The 24,037-nt window shown below is 42.1% G+C and overlaps 1 protein-coding gene across 6 annotated transcripts in view; it reads right to left on the bottom strand.

The window, feature by feature from the left end:
• The window catches only part of GRIA3 (glutamate ionotropic receptor AMPA type subunit 3), a 292,905-nt gene that overhangs the window by 203,557 nt on the left and 65,311 nt on the right, over positions 1–24,037 (bottom strand). For all 6 annotated transcript variants that reach the window (XR_006340168.1, XM_043897856.1, XM_043897857.1 and 3 more), the window contains one exon: positions 12,752–12,991. Coding sequence is in view for 5 of the 6 variants with exons in the window: in XM_043897856.1 (XP_043753791.1) it covers positions 12,752–12,991 (240 nt within the window). In the remaining variant the exon portion in view is untranslated. The remainder of the gene's footprint in view (positions 1–12,751; positions 12,992–24,037) is intronic.

The raw sequence follows: 24,037 nt of genomic DNA, 5'->3' as shown, positions 1-24,037 counted from the left end.
TACACAGCCATGGAGGCACCTCTGCAAAGAAAAAGAAAACCACAAGGGCATACTGCATGTTGCTTATTGAAAGTGGCATGCTTCCATGTGGCTAGAGTATGGAGAACTAGTGGGTATGGACTGGGAGGAGATGAGGCTAAGAAAATGGGTCAGAGTTTAATTGGATCATGAAAGGCCTTCTGTGCCATACTAAGAAACTAGGACATGATCCTAAGAGTAACGGGGCACTGCTGAAAGCTTTTAGGCAGGGAAGTGATGTGATGGGAAGATTGCCATTGGTGGCAGTGGTGGGCATAAAGATCAGGAAGATGAGGCAGGAGGTGATGATAGCCTGAACTTGAGTCAGTGGTAGCAGGAATGTAGAAGAGGTTCTTTTATTTTTTGGCCATACTGCACCCCATGTGGGATCTTAGTTCCCTGACCAGGAATTGAAACTGAGCCCCCTGCAGTGGAATTGCCGAGTCCTAACCACTGGACCACCAGGGAAGTCCCAGAATAGGGTCTTTGATGATGAGATATGAGGGATGATGAAGAAAGATTCAAGGACGAGATTTATGCTTCAGGCTAATGGGCAGTGCCATTCATTGAACCTGGGAATATAGGTGGAGCAGATGGTTTTCTGGGAAGATGATAAGTTCAGAGTTCTTCAGGTTGAGTCTTGAGAGACTGGTGGAGCATCAAGGAAAAGGTTTTAGGGAAAAACTAAATATGTGGATCTAGACTTGGGGAAAGCCTCTGGAAGGTTGTTGTAAACCTATAACTGTTGTGCCTAGTGAACCCTTTTGAATCTTTAGAAAAATTGGTTATATTTCAAGAAACAAAACTGCATTATCCACTGTCCTAGAAATTCATATCATTTTTGGTAAGAAACAATCCATTCATTTTACAGAAGCCTTGAGATTGCAAATGAGATTGCCATTTTAAGAGCTTGAGGGGTACTGGAGTGAAGAATACTCTTGAGAATTCCAGCAAACCTTGTTAGGAGTGTGTCGTGGCAATGCCTAACTTAGAGATCTGCCAGAAAGGGTTTTAAGATCTCCTGGGATAGCCTAGTCTACCAACTGAAGCACTGTTTCCTTTTCTCCTCTACCTCACAGAGTCCTGGAAATATTAATACTGAGCACTAAGGGGCGAGCAAGAAAAAACCAGAGTGTGCCTAGGGTCTCTGACTAACTTCCAAATATGCGTGATTATTTGTGTCTCCATACCCCTCCCTAAGAGTGGTCATTTGAAAAAGAGTTCTGACTTCATTATCAATGGAAGTGCTATAATAGCTCACAAAATTTTAAAACCTAGAAGGATCACTCTAGATTCTACTTACCTAATATCTTGTCTACAGTCCCCTTCTAAACTGTGAGTTTATTAAGGGCAGACACTTTGCTTCTTCACTTCCATAATCCCAGTAATGTTCTGACACACAGACCCTCCACTCAGGAGTCTCTGAGTTGAAGAACAATTGAGTCCACTTCCCCATTTTTGCAGACGTGGAATCTGAGGACCAGAAAGGCTATATGACTTGCCCAGGATAACATGGCTACTTAATGGAAGAGCATGAAACAGAGGATACGGTTTGATGACGCTTTTCTTCAACATCCTTGACTGAGCCAATCAGCTCTCACAACAGGATGTTCTTGATGTGTGCTTGGAGGCTCTGAGTATATGAGAAGAGACAGAATGTTTCTGGAGAACATTCTGTTTCTCAGTGTTCCTCCTGACTTCCTAGATACAAAATAAACTCTTGAAATTACCCTTAAAAACTTGGGGCATAGAATGTTAGTACTCTGTGTGACCACATGCCTATGAGAAAGCAAATGTGGCCCCTTAAGTCTACAATGCAATGTATGTCAACCTCAGTTTAGAGAACTCTCCAAACATCTCTTTCCCGTAATAACTCATTATGGGTCTGTCATCCATGAATTCATCTAAGCCTTTATTTGGGGGGAGAGGGAAGCTATTTATATTTTCAGTCTAATCTCCCACTCGGTGTAATGAGTTCCATATGTTTCTTCCATTTTCTACCTGCTGTGAAAAGTAAGGCTTCCTTTATCTGTCCTAAACTCACCTCGATGGGCTATATGCTGGTACGACACACACACACACTCACTCACTCACTCTCTCTCTCTCACACACACACACACACACTCTCTCTCTCTCTCACACACACACGCACAGTCTTTCTCTGTCTCTGTTTCATACTCATTCTCTGACTCTCTCTCTCCCCTCTCACACACACACACACACACACACACTCTGTCTTTGTCTCTGTCACACACATTCTCTCTCTCCTTCTCTCTCTCTCTCTCACACACACACACACACTTTCTCAGTCACCACATTCTCTCTCCCACCCCCCCACACACATTCTCTTACACTCTCTCTCACACACACTCTCTGTCTCTGTCACATTCTCTCTCTGCCTCACACACACACACACACACACGTGATTTAGGAGGGAAAATGACCCCACTATTAATCGTCATCTCTATTTACAGGCATATTAAAAATTCAAATGAAAGGAAGCTGAAATAATGCAATTCAAAGTGAACACAGTGGCAGCTAATTACCCCAAGGAGAAGGACGTAAATCCTTGACAAAACAGAGGCCGGTTGACGCAGGACTCGGCGGAAATAAATGAGAGGCCTGCTAGGGAATCGGTGCCTGGCCGCGCCCTGCCTGCCTGCGGTGAAGTTGAAGCACCCTGTGCAAGTTCAGCGTGGCCCAGGAACATAACCTGTCAGCCTCCTCGCCTGACGTGATCTTAATTAGCCTCTGTTCTACTGCCGAGAAAGCCTGCTGAGGCAGTTAGCACCAGAGAATTAATCAGATCGTTTGTGGAGTTGACAAAGCAGGACAGCGGTCGACACTGGCAACTTATTGACTGGAAAGGATCCATGAGGACTGGGAGTGTTGTAGGCTCTACTCACGCCCCTCTTTCCCCCTGAATGAGGGTGCTCCACAGAGACTGTGGGGAGGTGCTCCCCCTTAACCTCTGCCCCTCCCCACCAGCATATTCTGTCTTCCTGGCTCCTGACAGGTATGGCTAAGGCATCCCGTGTAGCTGTGCTGATGCCAAACAATGTGTTTGACTGTGAGGGAGAGGGAGCGAGCGCTGTGGATTTTGTGGCAAATTGCACTTTTGCTACAGGATTAGTTAGGAAAATGGAATATTGCCAGCGTTTCCCTCCCTCCTTTTGTTTACTGCCTATTTTCAACAGCTCTGTAATTGCTTTCCATTTCGTAAAAGGAACATTGTTCCCTTTTTTGGTTTTTCTTTTAATTGTGTTGCTCGCCCTAAGCTCTGACGTTTGGGAACATTGATGAGAATGCCATGTTGTTTTGGGTCTGGATACCTACTCGGCCTTAGCCATCAAAGCAAGATTATTGCTAGGGAAGGCAGTTGGGTGGTGGGCTCAGAAAGATGTTTAAGGTCTTCTATGAAGCCTTCTCTGATGGGTCCAGCTTGCTTATTGTGAACTCTTTTTTTTCTTATTTGGACTCTCACAAATGCATACTATCCAAATTCTCATTTGTGCTATTTTGTATTTATCTTTGCTTCATGTGTATAGATCCTATCCTGTCACTCTGACCATAAAGTAAGTTCTTCAAAGCTAAATGTGCCACCTTCCACTGAATGTAACTCTTAACACCAATCTAGGTACAGTAAGAGATAAGATGGGTCCATTCCACCCCCTTGAGGAATTCTTACAGCCATTTGTCCTTTGACCCTGCTGCCACCTTGGCACTATTGCTATCTTGGTCCAGACAACTTTGGGGGTGGGGTGGGGGTGCTGTCCTGTGCACTGAAGGATGTTTAGCAGCATTCCCAGGGATCGAACCCAGGTCTCCTGCATTGTAGGCAGATTCTCTACCAGCTGAGCCACAAGGGAAGCCCATGAATACTGGAGTAGGTAGCCTATCTCTTCTCCAGTGGATCTTTCTGATCCAGGAATTGAACCGGGGTCTCCTGCATTGCAGGCAGATTCTTGACCAACTGAGCTATCAGGGAAGCCCTCCTGTTCTCTACCTACTATGAAAAATGTCTCTAGATATTGCCAAACGTCCCCTGCAGGGGGGTAAATCACACTCCCTCTGCATGGAGTATCACTGTTACAATGATAAGAGGGAAAGTTGATTGAGCATGTTACCGTGTCCAGCTTGGTGCTAAAGACATGACAGGCATTCTTTCGTTTCCCTTCCATAGTCAGTCCTGCCCTGGCTTGAATGGTTGTCTCAGGGGGCTCCGGGAGATGAACCTCAAAAGTCACAGTTGTAGATCTACACTACAGTCTGTCTCTTCCCCAAGGGACATTTCCAAGAGCCTCTCAAAGACCTCTCAGGCTCCCCCCTGAATTACTGGGACATGTCTGCTACCCCTTGATGGTGTAAGGACCGTGCATTCATTGAAAACTAGATATTCAGCTTAGTGAGGGTTAATTCCTCAAGGAGCTTGATGAAAAGCAGCAGAAGGTCAGAGCAAAAGCAGCCTGCCAGCTGTCACCTCCCTTTCTCAGATTTGAATACCCTTCCACGCAGCTCCGGCATGCTAGGGGGCTACACATCTATTTCTTTCACTCACGGTGGCATTTGAGCTCAGGAAGCAGAATTTCCAGCAAGCCCACTGGAGTGTCATTCCTTTCCTAAATCCTGACCAGTTGTCTTGCAAACAACGCAATCAGTCACCAGAGGGAGGGGGCGAAAGAAGGTAGATCAACCAGTGAGGGTGCATTCTCCTGTGGAGGGGTGGACTACTCCAAGCACTGCTTTGAAGATGAAGGACAACCCAAGAGAAAAATTTTGACATTTCAGCTTAGTGTGTCTCTGGAGAGGAATATATCTCTGGCTGTGAAGTTAATTCAGTCTCAAATTCACTGCCACCAAGGAGTTAACACTACATTCAAATTAGTCATGTCATTTGATGGAGAAATATTCTACTTATGGAAAATACCTTTATAGGACAACTGCCTTTCTGAGTCTGAGCTGGAAATATTACTGTAAACAGGATCTAATCACAGCAAAGCCTTTTTTCAGCTTTGCATGACAGCTGTAAAATATGACAGTATTTATTAATAGTCACTGCAGTCTAATCTGCAGCATTGGAGAGATACAGTGGAATATGTTAAGCTACCGAGAGAACAATTTCCACAGTAACTAATATTCTGCTTTTGAAAGGGTAGTTGAATGTCTTGTGATTTTTTTTTTTTCACTCAACTGATGGTCCACCCCCAGGAACAAGCTACTGAGCTAATAACCTTTGTGGAGAGGAAGCGTTTAAATGATAATTTATTTCAAGAGCTGACAACAAATTGCTCGACACTTTTCCTCTTTATGCCCCAAAGCAGTCAAGGATGTGCAAATCGAAGTATTAAAAAATATGACAGCTTTAGTATTTTCATTTTCAATGAAATTCTCATTATAGACATATGTACAGTCTTTTATTCATAATCCAGTCCAAATAGTCATTCACTATTATTATTGTGCAGACCCTTGAGATATTCCTATAGTTGAAGCCTCATCACAATAGATTAGGCAGGCTGCAGAAACTACCAAATGTCTCAGGTACTGTCAGCCCCGATTATTGCTGCTCAAACAGGGGAATTTAGTATCTGTCTCTCAACAGATAATGTACTCTCTGGCGCTACCTGATTTATTCAGATGTAAAAAGTAGCTTGAATTTCAATAACAGCTCTTTTGGCTTCATTGTTCCCAGAAGGCAACTGGACATGACTAGAATTGGAGCCATCTGTTACCTTTGCACACCCTTTAATCAGTTCTTACAGTGAAGGAGAAAAAAATTCTTGATAATCTGTCTTTTAAAAAATTTATTTCCTGCTACTTTCTTTAAACTTCCTGCCAAGTAACCATGGTAGAATCTATTGGGTTGACTGGTAAGTTCATTCAGGTTTTCCTGTAACATCTTATGGAAAACTTGTGTGAACATTTTGACCAACCCAGTATCATCAGTCTCTCTGCTTTCTTCTTTTTCAACCAAAAACAGTCCCTTAGTGATGACGACTTGCAAGTCCAGATGTTTTCTGGACTCCGGAAATGGCCTTGGCCCCAGAGAGGAATCTGTGAGTTCAGACTCACCTTGGAGTTAGGTCCCCACCACAGCATTCTACGAGTGGGCACCATGGGCAAAGCCACCTATCTGGCTGCATTTACCACTTTTGCTCCCCACCTGCCTCTTAGCCTGGATTTTTCGCCCACTGCTTATCTGGATTCGTGGGACTCTGGGACCAAAGGCTCTTGTGTTCATTTGTAGACATCAGCCTTTAAGAAAGAAGTGGACAGCTAGAGTTCATCCCCAGAAAGGTGACTAAGATAGGGATGTTCTAGATAATAGTTCCTTTTAAGAATAGCTGAAGGGAATACTAGGGGACAAGCTCGTCATAATGTCAATGTTAAAAGTGTGGGAGGCAATATGGCAGCCCAGTGAACAACACACACAGGCTGTGGAATGTGGCAGGCTTTGCTCGAAATCCTGGGTTTCATTACTTTGGCACGCTAAGCTGTATCATCCCTAGGAGCCATTATTTCATCTTTTTATAATTTGGTTTCCTTCTGTTGTAAAGATGCAAGGATGCCATGAGTATTAAATGTGATCATTCACAAACTCAGGGCCTAGTATGTAATAAGTGCTTAAAAATGGCAGCTGCTTTTATCAAACTAAGATAATAAAGATGATGACAAAAATTGGGATCTGTTGTTTTGTACCAAGGATTGGTACTGGGATGTGTATATGTGCATGCATGTGCATGTGTGCATGTGTGCATGTGTGTGTGTGTGTGTGTGTGTGTGTGCGCGCGTAGAAAGGGAGAAAGACACAGAGAGAGACACACACACAGTGAGAGGATTTGTGCCTTATTTGGGAAAGAAGAACTGGATGACAGGGATGAAGCCAGGTTATATAAGTAGGTAGTAAATGACAATGTACAGGAAGGTGTGAGGGTTTGAAGCTCCGCTTGCCTCTCTGTAGAGTTAAAATCCAGCCAATCTGAAAAAAACATGGTCCTTGGAGAAAGGCTCTTTGTCCTTGTCTTGGAGAATCTCTTTACCTCTCAAACCCTTCAGGATATTTTAACATTTTCCCACCTTCTTAGCTATTTGGCAACACTTTAATCTTTTCACCGGTGTCTGCTCTAATGAATGCAAATTTTCTTGGTGGATGGAGGGGGAAAGTTGGGTTAAAAATGAATTTTTCCAGGCCCCTGAGATAAATGACTGTTTCAGCAACAAGATCTCAAATTCTCAAAGGCAGGACCTGAATTCTGCTTAAATACTGCCTGTAGCTGAGCACTAGGCAACACCCAGTAATTGTTTGTTGACTGATGGGCTACTTGTTGTCACTGCCCGTGTTCTTGCCACAAACTTCTAGTGCAAACAGAAAGGTCTGTGAGAAGGCGGGTGACTTTCTGAGAGTTACCTGGGAACTGAGTAGGGAGTTTCAGGTGGAGAATGGGAAACGGCAGGAGTTTATTGAACACTGGCAAGAAGGTAGGGACTAGTTGCCTCAAAGGGCACTTGGAGCTATTATCTCATTATCTAAGCTGAGAGCCACAGGCTGGGCCAGGTTCTTTCATCTCTGTGGGTTGTGTCCATTGAAGCCAAGGAGAGTTGTCAGGTGCACGAGAGAGTCTGGCTGCAGTTCTCAAACGTGTTGCTGTTCTGGGGGAAAGGTTAGCACCACAGAGAGCTAGATCACTTGCACCCAAAATATAGGTCTAATAGCAAAGTGGAAGCACTTTTATGCAGGTGTAGGGATTGGTTAGGACAGAGATGCCAAGCCAGGGAGGGCAGGTGTAAGTAAGTGCCATAGTGAGGAGCCCTGGATAAGTAAAAAAGTAAAAATGGTGTGGAAGTGGTTAAGACTCTGTACTTTCACTTTAGGGGGCACAGGTTTGATCCCTGGTCGGGAAGCTACGATCCCCATGCAGTGTAGCCTTAAAAAAGGGTCAGTATAGAGAAGAGGGTACAAAGAGGGTGTATATCATACTTAGCAAAGCTCATAACTTCCAAAAACTGACTTTTGATATAGATAGCCCCAAGAGCATCAATTTCAATTTTGCATTAACAAATCAAGGTGGTTATTTTAGTAACTAAGCAAGGTGATGACCTGCAAACAAAAAACCAGACCTTACTCTGCAGACAGAAATCAAAGCATACCTAACAAAGCTTTGAAATCCACTCAGTGGTTCACAATTTCAGAGATAAAATTACCCTGATTGTGCTATAAATATTTTAAATGACCTCAAATGTTTAACCCATTTCTCAGCTCCTCGCTCATCTCTGCCCTTATACAGTGGAGTCACATCATTTGTATATTTAGCTTATTTGATTGTAATTATAGGTGCTCCCTTCTGTCTCTCTCCAGTTTCCATTTCTCTCTTATGTAATTTTAAAAATTCTAAAATTATACTTTGCAGTTGTAATTTTCCCCATAATGTTTATTACTGGAGCAATAGATGATCATTGTAGAAAAAAGAGAAAATATAGAATAGACATACTATTGAATATTTTAGCAAACCATACAACAGAGTGTGAGTTACAAATTGGGTTTTCTCTTTCTTCTGTTTTCTTTCTTTCTTCTTTTCTCCCTCCCTCTTTCCTTTCCTTTGTTTCCTTCCTTCTTCCCTCCATCCTTGGTTTTTCTGTCTCTTTCAGTCCAACACTTAAAAAAAAGTCATGGCCTTCTTCTGGATGAATCACTAGTGGAGTTGGGAAAACACTAAGTATGTACCCAGGCCTGTGCTAGAAACTGGGTAAGCACAAAGTCTCAATCTGGGGACTAAGCAATGCTCTACTATCACAATGGAGAGAAGCACTTGGGAAGGTCAATAGCAGACCCAGTGAATTAACAACAGAAAGAAAATAAGTGCCAAGTGAATGACATGGACAAAAGGGTTCTGGGGGCCTTCAGAGGTGTGCAAGATCTCTGCTCCTTAAAACTGGTTCTCCTCCTGCCCTCAGTACCTCAGTAAATAGCGTCACCTTATCACCCAGTCTCTCAAGCCAAAAGATTAGCAGTCATTCACGAATCCTTCCTTTCCCTCACATCCCACAGTCAATCTGTCACCAAGTTCTGTTGATTCTGGGTCCAAAATATATTTCAACCCTGTCTACTTTTCTCCATTTGCAGCCTCATCTAAGCTGCCATCATTTCTCACCTATAGAAACTTAAGTGAGACCACGTGACTCCCCTGCTCAGAATCCTCCAATGACTTCCCACTGTAGTTACAATAAAATTCATATTCCTTATCTTGGCTCCTGTGTGTATGCCATGGCTTTGATCTGACTTCTGTTTTCATTCTCATCTTAGGTCACTCTCCACTTCCTCACAACCCTTTAGCCACACTTGTCTTCTTTCAGTTTCTCAAACATACTAAGCTCTCCCTGCCACAGGGCCTTTGCACTTGCTGTTTTCATTGCTTAAAAACTCTTTCCCTCTATTCTTCACATGACTGTTCCCTTCTAATTCTTTATTTCTCAACTGAAATGCTCCTTATTCATGAGGTTGTCACTGAGACTCCTTTGACAATTATGTCCCATCGATTAGTATCAGTCTTTATTTCCTTCCTAGCACCTGACCTAAATATAAAATTTTTGCTTATTTTTATTTCTTTGCTTACTTATTTTTCTCTATCTCCTTGCTTAGAATGTAAGCTTTATAATGGCAGGAGACATGGCTATCCTGTTCGGCAATTTAACCCTACCACCTATTGAATGAATGAATTGTTGTGCACTGGAGTGGTCAGGAAAAGCTACCTTGAGGAGGTAGAGTTTGAAGTGGGTTTTGAAAAACAGAAGGATAGGCAGGAAGAATTTCCATAATCAAGATGGAGAGAATTCCAGGTAGTAGTAGAAGGACAGTTGCTGAGGCAAGCATGGTTCTGGCACATTTGGGCAACAGTGGAAAATGGGTGTAGCCTGCAGTGGACGTTTCCCATCAGGTAAGATAAAGACAACAGGTTTGTTAGTTGGTTGAGGCATAATTATGCCTTGAGGAGTAGACTGCTTTTATTTTTCAATGTGGGCAAATAAAAACCATTGAAAATTTTGGACCCAGGTTGTGGTGTGCAGTGTTTTAAGAAGGCTTTCTAAGGGGGAAATTAGTATAAAACTTTCTAGAAAATTACTTCTTAGAGCAGATTAATCCCACCAGCTAAATGGCTATAGAGGAAAAAATATGAACCCACATGAGTCAGAAAGGTTTCATTTGGTTCTAAGACCACAGAACTGAACAAATTATTTAATGAGATGATTTGAGAAAAAAGATGCAGGATTAGGAAATAGAGATGTGGACTTTCTTAGTGGCCCAGTGGTTAAGACTTCATGTTTCCAATGCAGGGGATGCAGGTTTGATCCCTGGTCAGGAAACTAAGATCCCACATGCTGTGGAGCAACGAAGCCCATGCACCACAGTTGGAGAGCCCACATGCTCTAGAGCCTGTGCCCTGCAACAAAGGCCCAGCATGGCCAAAAATGGAAGAATGAGAGATGGACTTTTGCTTCCTTTCCTCCAATGGAGAGCTAATGGGCAAAGGAGGGTCATGAGAGATGAGGAGAGAATACATGAACTTGTGTCTCCTGCTTTTCAAAAAGTATTAGCAGAACTGATATTTAGTTTTAAAAAATTTCAGGAGAGAAGTTGTCCAATTTACAAATTTTAGTTCTGAAAATTAGATTTTTAGGCACTAGATTCTACTGTATATAATACATGGAAATATGCTAATTCATCTTCAGGGTTTGAAAGAAAGGAAATGCATTAAAATTTAGCAAATTGAGAATTAGAACATTTAAACTATTTTGGTACCCTAGTCAGGCAAAGATGTGCAAGGACACAGGGTACTCCTTTCTGATTCTGCCCTTTGTTCATGTTCTTTCTTTCTTCCCCAAATTCTATCTCCCTCTTCTCTTCCAGTCCACAGTTTATACATCCTTTAAGGCCTGGCTCCTCTAGCCAGCCTTTGAAAATTCTACTTTCTTGGAGTGTTACTTTTTCATAAGTCTTACAACAATCAGAATCTGTAGTGTACCACTTAATTTGCTACTGAGTTTGATACTTTGTTCTGAAAGTTGTTCATGAATTGTTTCCTTAATGTCCTCTTTCTGTCTACCACCACTGGAATTGTATTATATAAGCATGTATCACAAGATTTGAATAAACCATTGAGGGTGGATAACACCTTATAGATTGGTTGACTAATTGATAATATGTAAGCTGGATTAGTAATAAGATTCAAAGTATCCCAAGTCTGGTATAATATTAAAAGTCATAGCATATTACATTAAGAAGGGACATAACTTTGGTTAGGAGATCAAGGTCAAGAAAGCCTCAATGAGTTGGTTAAGGTCACAGAGCTAGTGAATGGCAGAGGATGGACTAGAACTCTGCTCTCCTGTTTCAGGTTCATGAAATTTGATAATATTTTGGAGGTAAGCACTGTAAGCAAATACAGGCCTTAGTGTTTCCTGAGAGGATTTGATGATCTATCAAAATAAGGGTGAAGTGAAGAGCACTCTGGATTCCTAAAAACAAAATGGCCCTTCAAGTTAAGTTACCTATAAGGACATCATTTCCAGTGATCCCTCAGAGAGGTCTTCCATTTGCTCCTTCTTTCTCTGAGTCAGAAAATCCTGAGTCAGAGACAGCCATTCCCTGCGTATGCATGTGTCCTAAGTCACTTAGTGTCCAAATCTTTGTGATCCCATGGACTGTAGCCCACCAGGCTCCTCTGTCCATGGGATTTCCCAGGTACAAATACTGGAGTGGGTAGCCATTCACTTCTCCAAGGGACCTGCCTGGCCCAGGGATTGAACTCAGGTCTCCTGTGTCTCCTGCATTGGCAGGCAGATTCTTTATCACTAGCACCACTTGGCAAGCCCTTCCCTACATATAACCAGGGGTATAGGCAAACAAGTGATAAAGTAACATTGTCTTTTAGAATCTGATGGTGATAGGATTCCCTGGTTTTACTAAGAAAGCCCTCAAAGATAACTAGATTTTAGAGGAGTCTGTTTAGCTGCACTATGATGTGTATACCTAACTGGATACTATTCAAGATCAGACCCCTGATTTTTGAGACTCTTTCAATATAATATGTCATGAATAGATTCAATATAATATGTCTAACTCTTAGAAAATCTATCCATCCCCCAAACCCAGTTTAGCCAGTCTCCATTCATTATTTCCATCAGCTAGTTGTTGAGGCCCTACAATCTGAAAGCCTAATGTGATCTGGAAGCCAGAGACATTGCCACCAGTCCCAGCTTTGGGGTTAAGCTACTGTGTGAAAAAGCACTTTTCCTTTTTGGGCTTCAGTTTTCTCATCTATGAAATGGGGATAGTTGTGGTCTTTGGCTGGATTAATTCTGCAAAAACTTTCCAGCTTAGGCCTTTCTCTATTTTAGACTAAGCCACTTTTGCTTTGTGTATTTTAGACCAGATCAATTATTTTGAGGAGGGGGGAGGGTTCTTTTTCAGCGACAGTGATCCAACCAGGAAGATAATCCGAAACCCCTTTTCAAAGTTTGGGATGGGAGGACATGTATAATTTGAAAAATTAGATTCTAAAATTAGTATTGCTTTGATTCTTTTTTTTGGCCTTACTCTTCAATTCATTTTGAATAATACAGTTTTAAAAGCATATGAGATTTTATTTACTGGAAGAGAAGGGGACAAGCGTGAGTTGAGGAAGGTTGAATACCACTGTTAGGTGAATATTCAAAGAGGAGAGCAGATGCCTCTTCTTACCTCTTTCTGTGTCGTAAAGGTACACAAACTTCTCCCACTTGTAGTGACCCAGAAGACTCAGGATGGCGCCCTTCAAGGCTGGGCGCATCTGGATGACAAACTGCACATCTGCATCAGTGGGGAAGCTGGGCGTGACAAAGGATGTGTGCAGGGCTCCACAGAAGGAGGTCAGAGTGTTCATGGACATCTGGTCATAGAATCCAAAGATGGCATACACCCCTCTCGAGAACTGGGAGCAGACTGCAATGAGAAAAAGAGAAAGACATTTCAGTAACTTTGTGGTCCTTTGCTGCAGCTTGCAGGGTTGGAAATACAGTGCATAGTTAGACTGTAAAAGACAGACAGAAAACCAGTGGTTGCTGAAGTCTCTAGAAGCCCTTGGAAAATCCAGTTGCCCAGCAGGAAAAGGAGAAGAAAGGGAAGAATTTATCTGATGCAGTTGCATCTTCTCTATGAGAGAAAACTCAGCATGAGCAGGAAACTAAGAGGAATGTGGGAAGCAAAGAGGTGAAGGTTGTCTTACCCTCCTTCAGCAAACCTCCCAGCTCACCCCCAAGGCACCAAGCGCTCCCACACTTCCACCGTAGCTGTCCAGGGGCCTCTTAGGATACCCAGGCCCCATCAAGGTATTGGGTTGGCTCAAAAGTTCATTCAGGTTTTTCCAGAAGGTGTTATGGGAGAGCCCAGACGATCTTTTTGGCCAACCCAATAGAATAATCTTGTGTCTCACCCCTGCAGTGCTTTTCTACTAGGTAACATAGTGACTGGTCATTTAGTCAGATGAACTGCAAATGTGTCTTCTATGGAAATGTGTTACTCCTCTTAGGTTGTTGTTGTTTAGTCACTAAGTCGTGTTTGAGTCTTTGTGACCTCATGGACTACAGCCCACCAGGCTCCTCTGTCCATGGGATTTGCCAGGCAAGAATACTGGAGTGGGTTGCCATTTCCTTCTCCAGGGGATCTTCCTGACCCAGGGGTCAAACCCACATCTCTTGTGTCTCCTGCATTGGCAGGCGAGTTCTTTACCACTGAGCCACTTGAGAAGCCCCTTCTTAGGTTACATAATGCTTTACCTATCTAGTTATGTTATGATGGACACCTCTTATGTAGACTAATAATGAGGAGAATTGCAGATTCCGGGCAGGTCATTGGGAATACTGGCTTTTCAGTGCCCATGGGGTAGGTGGGCCGATTCTGCCCCTGTGTAGTAGGTAAAGTTCTATCTTAATCCTTTTGATTTGATCTTCTAGACCTGGTAGCCCACACACAGAATGTTCATGTCCTCCTCATGATTGTGGTGAGTTTTCCTCCATCTCAAAATGGGTCACACCACTACATCTTCCTTCTTCAGGCCCAGATGAGCTTAAAAAATGGGAACCAATCTCAATATTAGCGTAAGTAGAACAAAATTAGCAAAGCAAATCAGCTACAACAGCACCATGTGGTGCATTCCCAAACCAAGTGGAAATGATCTTCAGATTATTTGCACTACTGCTCCCTTCCATTCATGCGAAGCAGGCAGAACAGGCAGCTGATAATGTGGTGTGATTTAAGGGCCCCTGCTTGGTCACCCTTATCAGCTAGGAAGCCAACGTTAGGCTTACTTTTTCAGCTTTCGAGTTATGAAAAAAAGCCTATGGCTTGGGGGCCCCCTCCCCCAAATTACAAACTTTTTTAAGCTATTAACATGTCTGATTAGATGTCAGGACAAGTAAGAAAATGGATAGGTTCAGTTTTGATGGGAATGGGTGGATCAGAGAAGAGAATGTAAAGGGTTTGCTCCCTTTTATCAGCCAAACTCATGGCTCATTGGCTTGAGGTAGCATTTCAAGGGTGATTATCAGTCACTCAAGGGCCTCCTTAGGGGAAGACAATTGCTTCCAACTTGAGGAATTCTAAGTGACCTCCAAACACATGCAAGAAAAGCCTTTATATTAAAAGGAAAAATCAACTAGAGAATGAACCTGGAGCATTTCATGACATGGGGCCAAAAGAAGTATTCTGAAACAAAAAGAAAGTGGCTAGATGGCACTTTGTCTTAATCATCACCAAAGGAGACATGAAGGAGAGTCCCATTTCCAAATTCATCCTGTCAATGTAGAATTTTGCAGTACTAGGTCGAATCTTGGCCAATACACATAATCTTCTGTATAACATTGACAACAATAATGATAACAGTTACTGAGTTCTTAGTAGGTACCAGCCCATGTGCTAAACATACATATCATCTCTTTTAATATTCCCAACAACCTCATGAGGTATTACTATCATTTCTATTTAATAGATAAGAATTCTGAGACTAAAAAATGTTCTATCTCTTAAGTGGAGGGGCCAGGACTTGAACCTGAGTCCAACTCCAAAACTCACACTCCCTGGGACCCAAAACAAACAGTGACATTGGACAGTATTTATTGGCTTGAATGAAATAGAGTTTCCAGATTTGGCAAATAAAAATATATTAAATCTATATTTATATAACTAGAAAATAGATAAATAGAATGTCCAATTAAATTTGAATTTCAGATAAATAAAAAATTATTTTTAGTTTAAATATGCCTCAAATTCACACATATACTAAAAAATTACTTGCTTATTTGAAATTCATATTTAACTGAAAATCCTGAATTTTATCTGGCAGCCCTAGAAAGAATCCAGTCTTATTAACAGTCATGGGACTGGAAGACTGGAATAATCAATCGTGGCTTTTCATCCAAAATGACTCAGGAGGTAGCCAGTCATTCTTAGATCTATACCAACTAGCATACAATGCAACATATTTTTCAACAAAGAAATCCCAACCAGGCAAAATTATGAACAATAATTGAGGGAGAAATACTTGGAGAGAGACAAACATATAGCTATGATCCTCTTAGAGTTTCAAAAAGCCCCTGGTATATTGGAAAGAAACAGAAAATTAAAGTAGGTTATAGATTCTGTTTTTTTTTTTTTAATAAAACCTTGCATTGCTCTTGCAATCATTGTTTTTGAATCTCGTGGGTGCAGAATTAATCATTACTAGTTTATACATGGACATTTCATTATTTATTTATTTAAAATACATTGAACACTCAGAACCATCACTCAACCCAAGAATCATGATGTTACTAATAACTTAGTTTTACCTATGTCTTCTTCCTCTGTTCTATCTTCCTGTTTTGATTCTCTCCCTCCCCCTGAGGTAACTACTATACTGAATTTTTAAATTTATCATTAGCTTGGTTTTCTAAAAGAAATACACAGATGCACCTAAACAACATAATGCTATTTTTGCTTGTTTTAAAACTTGATAAGAAGGAAGTCATGTTGTATATGTGAAACCCAGACTCCAGGCAGGAGCACCCAGTGAAATCTTTAAGCTTATGTATAATGACAAGTAGGATAAGACTCAGGAAGATCTTCTAAAAATGGGTGAGTGAGCAGGTGTGAGGGAGCCCAGTGACAATTTAAAAAATTCCAAACTAAGCTTACAGCTTCAGCCTGGCTCAGGTGAGAGACCTAGGAGCGTTATATTGTAGATCAGTGGCACCTTTCAGAGAACACTCAGCTACTGTGGTCTAACAGGCAGACACATGGCGATGGACATCAACAAGATGCATGTTAGGAAAAAATCAGTAAGTGTTCTATTCCTTTTTTTTTCTTAGAGTATAAACGCTTTACAATATCATGTTAGTTTCTGCTGTACAAAGCGTGAATCAGCTATATGTACACATATATCCCCTCCCTCTGGGGCCTCCCACCCTCCCATCCCACCCCTCTAGGTCATCACAGAGCACCGAGTTGAGCTTGTGCTACACAACAGCTTCCCACTGGCTATTTATTTTACACGTGGTAGCATATATATGTCAATGCTGCTCTCCCAGTTTGAACCACCCTTCCCTCCCCACCCCGTGTCCATATGTCTGTTCTCTACATCTGCCTCTCTATTCCTGCCTGCAAATAGGTTCATCTTCCTTTTGGATAAAACAGAGGTGCAGCTGTCCTGCAAATACTACTGTGCATAGTTATACTTGCTGTGTCTCAACATGTGCAAGTAACATAAGCAGAAGGCCCAGTGGGGAAGACAACTGCCACACGAGGACAGGGGTAATAGCCATTGAGGGAAGCTGGGGCATAAGGGACCTGTGAGCGGGGCAGAAGGTCCCTTCTTGGCTGCAGAAAGTAGGGCTGAATAGTACACTGAGCTGAGCCAAGGGATAGTGTCTATGTTTCTAGGTCCTTAGAATGTTTGAAACAGAAGAAACTTAAATACTCTGTCATTCACTGTCTTTTCAAGCAAATTTTTTAGTGTAGAATCTTTTCTCCAGGTGAACTTTTATGTGGCAAGGTCCAGTAGATAAGAGATATAGTGAATATCTTTTCTGCTTCAACACAGAGTCCCATTGATGCCTCCCTAGCCTAAAGAAACTGACACAAGGCGAGGAAGTGTCTTGCACAAGGTCATGCAATGAATTATGAACCAGTCTCTCAGAATTGCTTTATCAGCATCTCCACGCCATCCCTACTCCAGTGCTATCTCGGGCAGCATGGGTCAGGATTTGCCTGGCGTGAAAGTGACTTACCCACAATACCTAGCTCTCCGCATAGACGGATCCACCAGGGGTTTCCCGTGACTCATCTGCCAGCTGCTGCTCTCAGTTCCCTCCAGCCTCAAATATCAGTGAGAACAGGTGGCAGATTGGTGGGTGATCTTTGGGGACTTGTGATTCTTTGGGGCAATGTGTGTTATCTTTATCTGAATCGTTAATGAACCACACCCATGTATTTATCTCAGGAGGCTAGTCCCTGGTAAAATAACGATGGAAGAAATAGCTGTCTTGGCAGTCTTTACGAAGCCATGAAGCGTAAAAGGAAGGGGCAAAAGCTTTTGAGGCAGGTGGACTTTACTTCTAGTTATGGCTCTACCAATCTTAGGCTGCATGACTTAAACTCTGTGAGCCTCAGTATAGGATAGAGATTATGAAGGCAGGTTCTAGAGTTGGATCCTTTAGGGTGAAATCCTGAATTCATCACTTATTAGGCAAATTATTTAATATCTCTGTTTCTGACCCAGTTTCTTCATCTGTAAAAATGAGATAATAGTGCCTGTCTCAGCATTGGTTGTGAAAGTCAAAATGTCTCCATTCATGGGAAGCATCTATCTATAACAGTACCTGGCATGTAAGAGATACTCGCTTAATGCTAGCTATTTATTCATGCAACAAATAGTTGTGGAGCATCTACTATGTGCTGGTACCATTATAGGTAATAGGAGATACAGGAGAGAAAATTGATCCTGTCCTCCCAAAACATGTGTACTAGTGAGGGGAAAAGAGGGTAAGAAATGAGATAAGTAAAAGGTAAAGTATGTCTTAGTTATAAATGTGACTTGGTTATTGTCATGGAGTGAGGAGTAAATGAAATGGAACAGGGGAAATACATGGTGCTTAGCATATACTTGGCAACTAAGTGGTTTATTTTGTGTTTCTTTTCTCTTGCCAACTCTTTACTTTGCACTCTGTTGACCCCATCAGGTTACACCTCCTGCAGCAACCACTGCCCTTGACTTCACACTAAGTACCCAGGAATCCCAGTTTTTCTTCTCTTTCACCTTCGCTAGACATTTCTTCAGTGTTCTTTCCTGTTCTCACTCCTGGGTCACTTCTGGGTAGTCATGGGTTCAGGACAAACCCTGCTAATTTGACTTTGTCCTCTGACTCTTCCCCCTATATAATTCCCTTGTGCTGGTAAAATGCTGTCTCCACTCGGGGCCTCCATGGCTTCCCAGTATGAAATATCATGATTGTCTGCTTGCTAAGAATACCTGTCTCCATCTCTTCCTCCTAGCAAAACAGCAAATTCTTTTAGTTGAAGACGTCATTTCTGACTACATTCTGGATTCCTGGGGAGTCTACTGTAGCTCACCGGCTGTGTTCCCCTCGGTGTTGAGTGACAAGCAAGGCTGGAGCCAGCTGTCACACTTTTATTTACAGTCCCCAAGTCTGTAGGGTCGGGACAGGTATTGAGAATGTACAGTGTGGCAGCTAATTACACCACCCATATTTCAAAAGGCCTCATTACAAAAATGTCAAACAACTTGATTATCCCAAAGATCAGAATAACAATATTCCATATCATTTACAGAACACTTTCCATAGACTTTTGAATTGGGGGAAAAAAGGAAACTGAAGTCTCTTGCTGACTTAATGATCACATTTGAAACAAGCAGGAAGAAGAAAAACATAGCTATGGAGGAACCAGTACAGATATACCACAAGAAGGTTCTCTAGGTAATAATACCACAGTACACTGAATTCCAGGGGATCAAGGAAGCTTAGAGATGGAAGATCATGGAGTCCAGTATTTTCTAAAGCTATGATGCTGGTCCACAGTGAAGTTTCCAGTCTGGTGAAATATCCGTGTGTATGTGTGTGTGTGTGTGTGTGTGTGTGTTGGGGGAAGGTTGACAACTGTTCTTTTTTAGGAAAAATAGTCTTTTTCTCTGTATCATTTCTATTGTCTGAGTGTTGTATGTAGAGTCCTTTCTTTTCTGAAATAATGATGACGTTTATGATACCACTCATATATATATACATTCAAATATATATACATACACATATATACAAATTTATATGTATATGTACATATATATATATACACATATATATGTATGTATATATATGAATTTACATGGATATATATGCCTTCTTTGCAGCAGACCAAATAATTGTGTCCCCAAAGATGTCCATGTCTTAATCCCCAAAATCTGTGAATTAGGTTACATGGTAGAGAGGAATTAAGGCTGCCAATAGAATTAAGGTTGCTAATCAGTTGACTTTAAAATAGTGAGATTATCCTGGATTATCTGCGTGGCCCAATGTAAATGTGGAAGACAGAAGTTGAAAAAAGAGTCAGTATCAGAGTGATGTGATATGAAAAAGACTTGACCAGCCACGACTATGAATAGAGATGGAGGGGGCTATGAAAGTAGGTGGTGTCTACCTTGGGAAAGTAGGTGGTGTCTTGCCTTGGGAAAGGCAAGAAAATGAATTCCCTTTTAGAGCCTCTGGACAGGGATGCTGCCATGCCAACACCTTGATCTGACCTACAGAGCTGGAAGATAATAAACTTGTGCTTTTTTAAGATGCTAAATTTGTGGTAATTTGTTATAGTAGTAAATAATACACTTAACACAGCAAAAGTTAAACGTTGCTGACTCTCTAGATCAATCTATACTCCACTCACCCTTTTAACACCCTTAAAACATTTATGGATCTAAAAAGTCCAGAAGTTTGGATACTAAGAATCTGATATAATTTCCAATTCAGCACAGGACCCACCTCCTGTGAGGCTGTGTTACCTCTCTTTGAATACTTCCAGTGACATGGGAGCTCATTACTCACAGGCAGAGCTTTCCTTGCGGGGCAGCTCTCATTACAAGGGAGCGCTTCCTTAAATTGAACCTCAGTTTACCTCTTGGGCCTCTTGAATGCCACATGATACATCGAGTCCCAATTCCACATGCCCTCTGCTTACTTTTATAGGAAGCTCAAAAATACAATTGACATACTCAAGAGATCCATAAGGGCTATTAGCTATTCAAGTGTGTGCCTTTATTCTTATTAGGCTGCCTTCTTCCTGCCAGGCTAAAACTCTGCTAAAAGATTCCACCTCCTCCTAAATCCCTGCCACTTCCAGAAGCCATCATTCCAACTCCTTCTTTACCATCATTACTAATGATGGGATGATGAGGACCTAGCACCCCTCTGCATCTGCAACCTACCTTCTGCCCCATCACTCAACTGAACCTGCTCTCTCAAGTTGGATGATGACCTGCTCACTGCCAAATCCAACTCTGTGCACTGACATTATTCGACTTGACTGCTGAGCAGCATTTGACATTGTTGGCCACATCCTCCCCCTTGAAATTTCCCTCTCCGCTTTCAAGAGCATTAAAGTCTGCTGGCTCTTCCATCCTTATGGCTCCTTTTCAGTTTCCTCCTAGTCCATCACCTCGATGAAAATGTGTCCAAACATTTTTGTCTTTGGACCTCTTTTCTTCTTACTCTAAAGGTTTCTCTTTTTCATTCAACAAGTATTTGTGGAGTTCCTGGTATGTGCCAGGCAGAGAAGGGGGAGGGTCTCATCTCACTACCTTCATGTGAATGAATTCCAAATAGGTGCCTCTAGCTTCAGACACACTCCTGAGTTCCAGATCCACATTTCTGACCTCATAAAACAGCGCCACCTAGAGGCCTTCATGGCAATCACACACTCAGTGCGTTATTTCTCACTCCCATGCACCATCACAGATCTGTTCCTTCTCAACCACCGTGCTATTGGCATTTGGGACTGGATGATTCTCTGTTGTGGGGACTGCCCTGTGCATTATACGATATTTAGCAGCATCCCTGGCCTTTACCCATTAGATGTCAGCAGCGCTACCACCACCCACCAATTGTGACAACCCTAAATGACTGAAGTGAAGTGAAGTGAAAGTAGCTCATCCATGTCTGACTCTTTGTGACCCCATGGGCTATACAGTCCATGGAATTCTCCAGGCCAGAATACTAGAGTGGGTAGCCTTTCCCTTCTCCAGGGGATCTTCCCAACCCAGGGATCAAACCCAGGTCTCCCACATTGCAGGCGGATTCATTACCAGCTGAGCCACCAGGGAAGCCCCTAAATGCCTGAAAATAGCGGTAAATATCCCTTGGCAGCATTGTCACCCCGTTCCCATCTGCCTCCTCCATCCTCTGATATCCACAGGATTTGGTTATGACTCCCTGTCCACAGAGAACAAGGCTTTACCCTAGTGAAAAGGCATGCATATTGAGGTAATCCCATCAGTTATTTTAATGATGAAAATTAGGAAGTGCGGACTCTACAAAGTCCACTATATAGGTCGGTGCTTCCCTGGTCTTGCCCTAAAATTGACTATTCGTGTTTAACCTGGGGATGTAAGAGAGGAAGAATTAGGTAAAGGAAGGGTTGGGGTGGGGTAGAAGCCAGCTCATCCTTTCTCTGGGTTCATACAGATCAGCCTTCCAGTCTGCTTGAACATCCTTTGGTCTTGGGTTCTAGTAACCACAGTTGGGTGCTTATAGGTTCCAAAGTCAGAACAAGGTGTCAACCCATTCTCCAGCTGATGATTCCACGGTTTAATTATCATCTTTGGGTTAATTCTCTTGAACATTTTGTTCTGCTCTCAGGAGTATCCTGCCTTCTGACAGTCTAACTAGTTATTTTTGCAATTACATGGCATGTATCTCAATGCTGGCAAAGAAAACACTCATTATCAACATTTGATCCTACTTGAATATAGCCACTTGCAAATGTACACATTAACATATGAACACACATATTTTGGAACATTCATCTTTTTTTCAACTCTTAAGTGCAAACTACCCTTCCCTAGCAATGTCAGAAATGGCAGGAGAAGTGCTGAGTTGGGTTGGGGTAAGGAGATGCTTTTTAGGCCCTTTTATATCAAGACATGTGGTTAAGGGCTGGAGCTCATGAGTTTAAATTTTTTTGTTTATTCATTCATCAAATGAAATGTTGAGTGCTCTTGAGTGACAAACACTGTCTGTGTTCTGGGATACAGCAGTGAGCAAAACAGATTCGACCTCTGTCCTCATGGTGCTTACAATCTAGTATTGGAAGCAAACAGTAATAAAAGAATCATACCGATCTGTGATTACCATGTACTAAGTACTAAGAAGGAAAGGTATTAGAGTGCTATGAGGCTATGTGACAAGGTGACTTTAATTTAGATGAGGTCAAGGGGAAAGATATCTGACCATGTGACATGTGAGCTGATGCCTGAGAGTAGAAGAGCATCCCAGGCAGAGAAAATAGCACTTTCTGAGAACCAGATGGAGGATAGCATTTGATGTACTCGAGGCACTGAAAGACGACTAGCCTGACTGAAGTGTGGCCAGTAAGGAGGAGCTACAAGAAGAGTCTGGTAAGAGGCAGGGACCCAACTGTGAAGGACCTTGTAGGATACTGGTAAGGAATTTTGATTTTATTCTAAGGACAACAGGGGGAAATCATGGAAGCACTTTGCTCATTGTTATCCCATGAGCAGATTTATATTTTTTAAAGATTTATCTGGCTGGTGTATGGACAGTAAACTTAAGAGGGTGTCAGTGAAAGCAGGGAGAACATTTGAGATACTTTCCTACAGTCTAAATGAGAGACAAAAGTATTCTAGATTTGAGTTGTGGCAATGGATGTGGAAAAAACTGGAGTTTATTTTTGAGGTCAAATGACTGAATTTGGGCTGGTTATTTAAACTCTCCAAACCTCATTTACAAATCTATAACCATTAGACTGATAATACCTACCCCATAACATTGTGTGGATTAAATGAAGATGAGCAAAGTATGTGGCTCTCATAGAAGTTTGTGCTCTATTGATAAATAGTATCTGCTCTTAATATTATTTAAAAAATTATCTCTCAGTATGTTTGCACTGCAGTGGGTTTTGTTTGTTTGTTTGTTTTTGGCCATGCCACACAGCATGTGGGATCTTAGTTCCCTGACCAGAGATTGAACCCGTGCCCCTGCATTGGAAGTGCAGAGTCTTAACCACTGGACTGCCAGGGTAAGCCTCTGCAATGTGTCTTTATATGGGTCGGTCTCTTAATTTGCTGTGTGGTCTGGGGCCGGTTAGCTCACTGGGCTTCAGGTCTGTTATTTGTCAGCCAGGAGAACTAATACCTGTCCTGCCCACTTCACAGGGATGTGCTGAGAATGGAAATAATAGCTGAAACTCTCCTTTGAAATATTACAAAAGCTGCTATCTAAGTGTCAGTGAGTAAGTGCTATTGGTTCTCAACTCCCAGTGCTTATCATCTCCATAACAAATAGCTCAACAGAATCTTCATTCTTCCCAGCCTCCATCTCTGCTATTCACCTACGTGTCTCCATCAATCATCTAGAGTTGTCAGGGGCCTGTCTTGACTTGCAACTCATTTTACATGGGATTTTAGCACAGCTCTTAATTGAAAAACTAATGGATCCAGTGATCCAGTCACAGTCAATGAAACAATTTCTAAAGCTGGGCAGGAAAGTGATGAACTCTGACGATGCATTTGAATCAACCCTAAGATTTGTCATTGACAGATAAGAGCCTCAAGTTCGATATCATGCCACATAGCACTGGAGCGCCACTGTCTTTAATTTTGCAGCCTATGCTGGGCTGAGGGGAGGGTGAGCTTGGCCCCTAAACCAAACTTATTCTTAAAAGTTAATTAATGGTTATCTGTTATGCATGCTTGGAATACTTCATAACTAAAACCAA

Source organism: Cervus elaphus, chromosome X, assembly GCF_910594005.1.
Source record: "Cervus elaphus chromosome X, mCerEla1.1, whole genome shotgun sequence".
Lineage (NCBI taxonomy): Eukaryota > Metazoa > Chordata > Mammalia > Artiodactyla > Cervidae > Cervus > Cervus elaphus.
The sequence above is the reverse complement of the archived record's forward strand: the minus strand, read 5'-3'. Positions and strand labels throughout refer to the sequence as shown.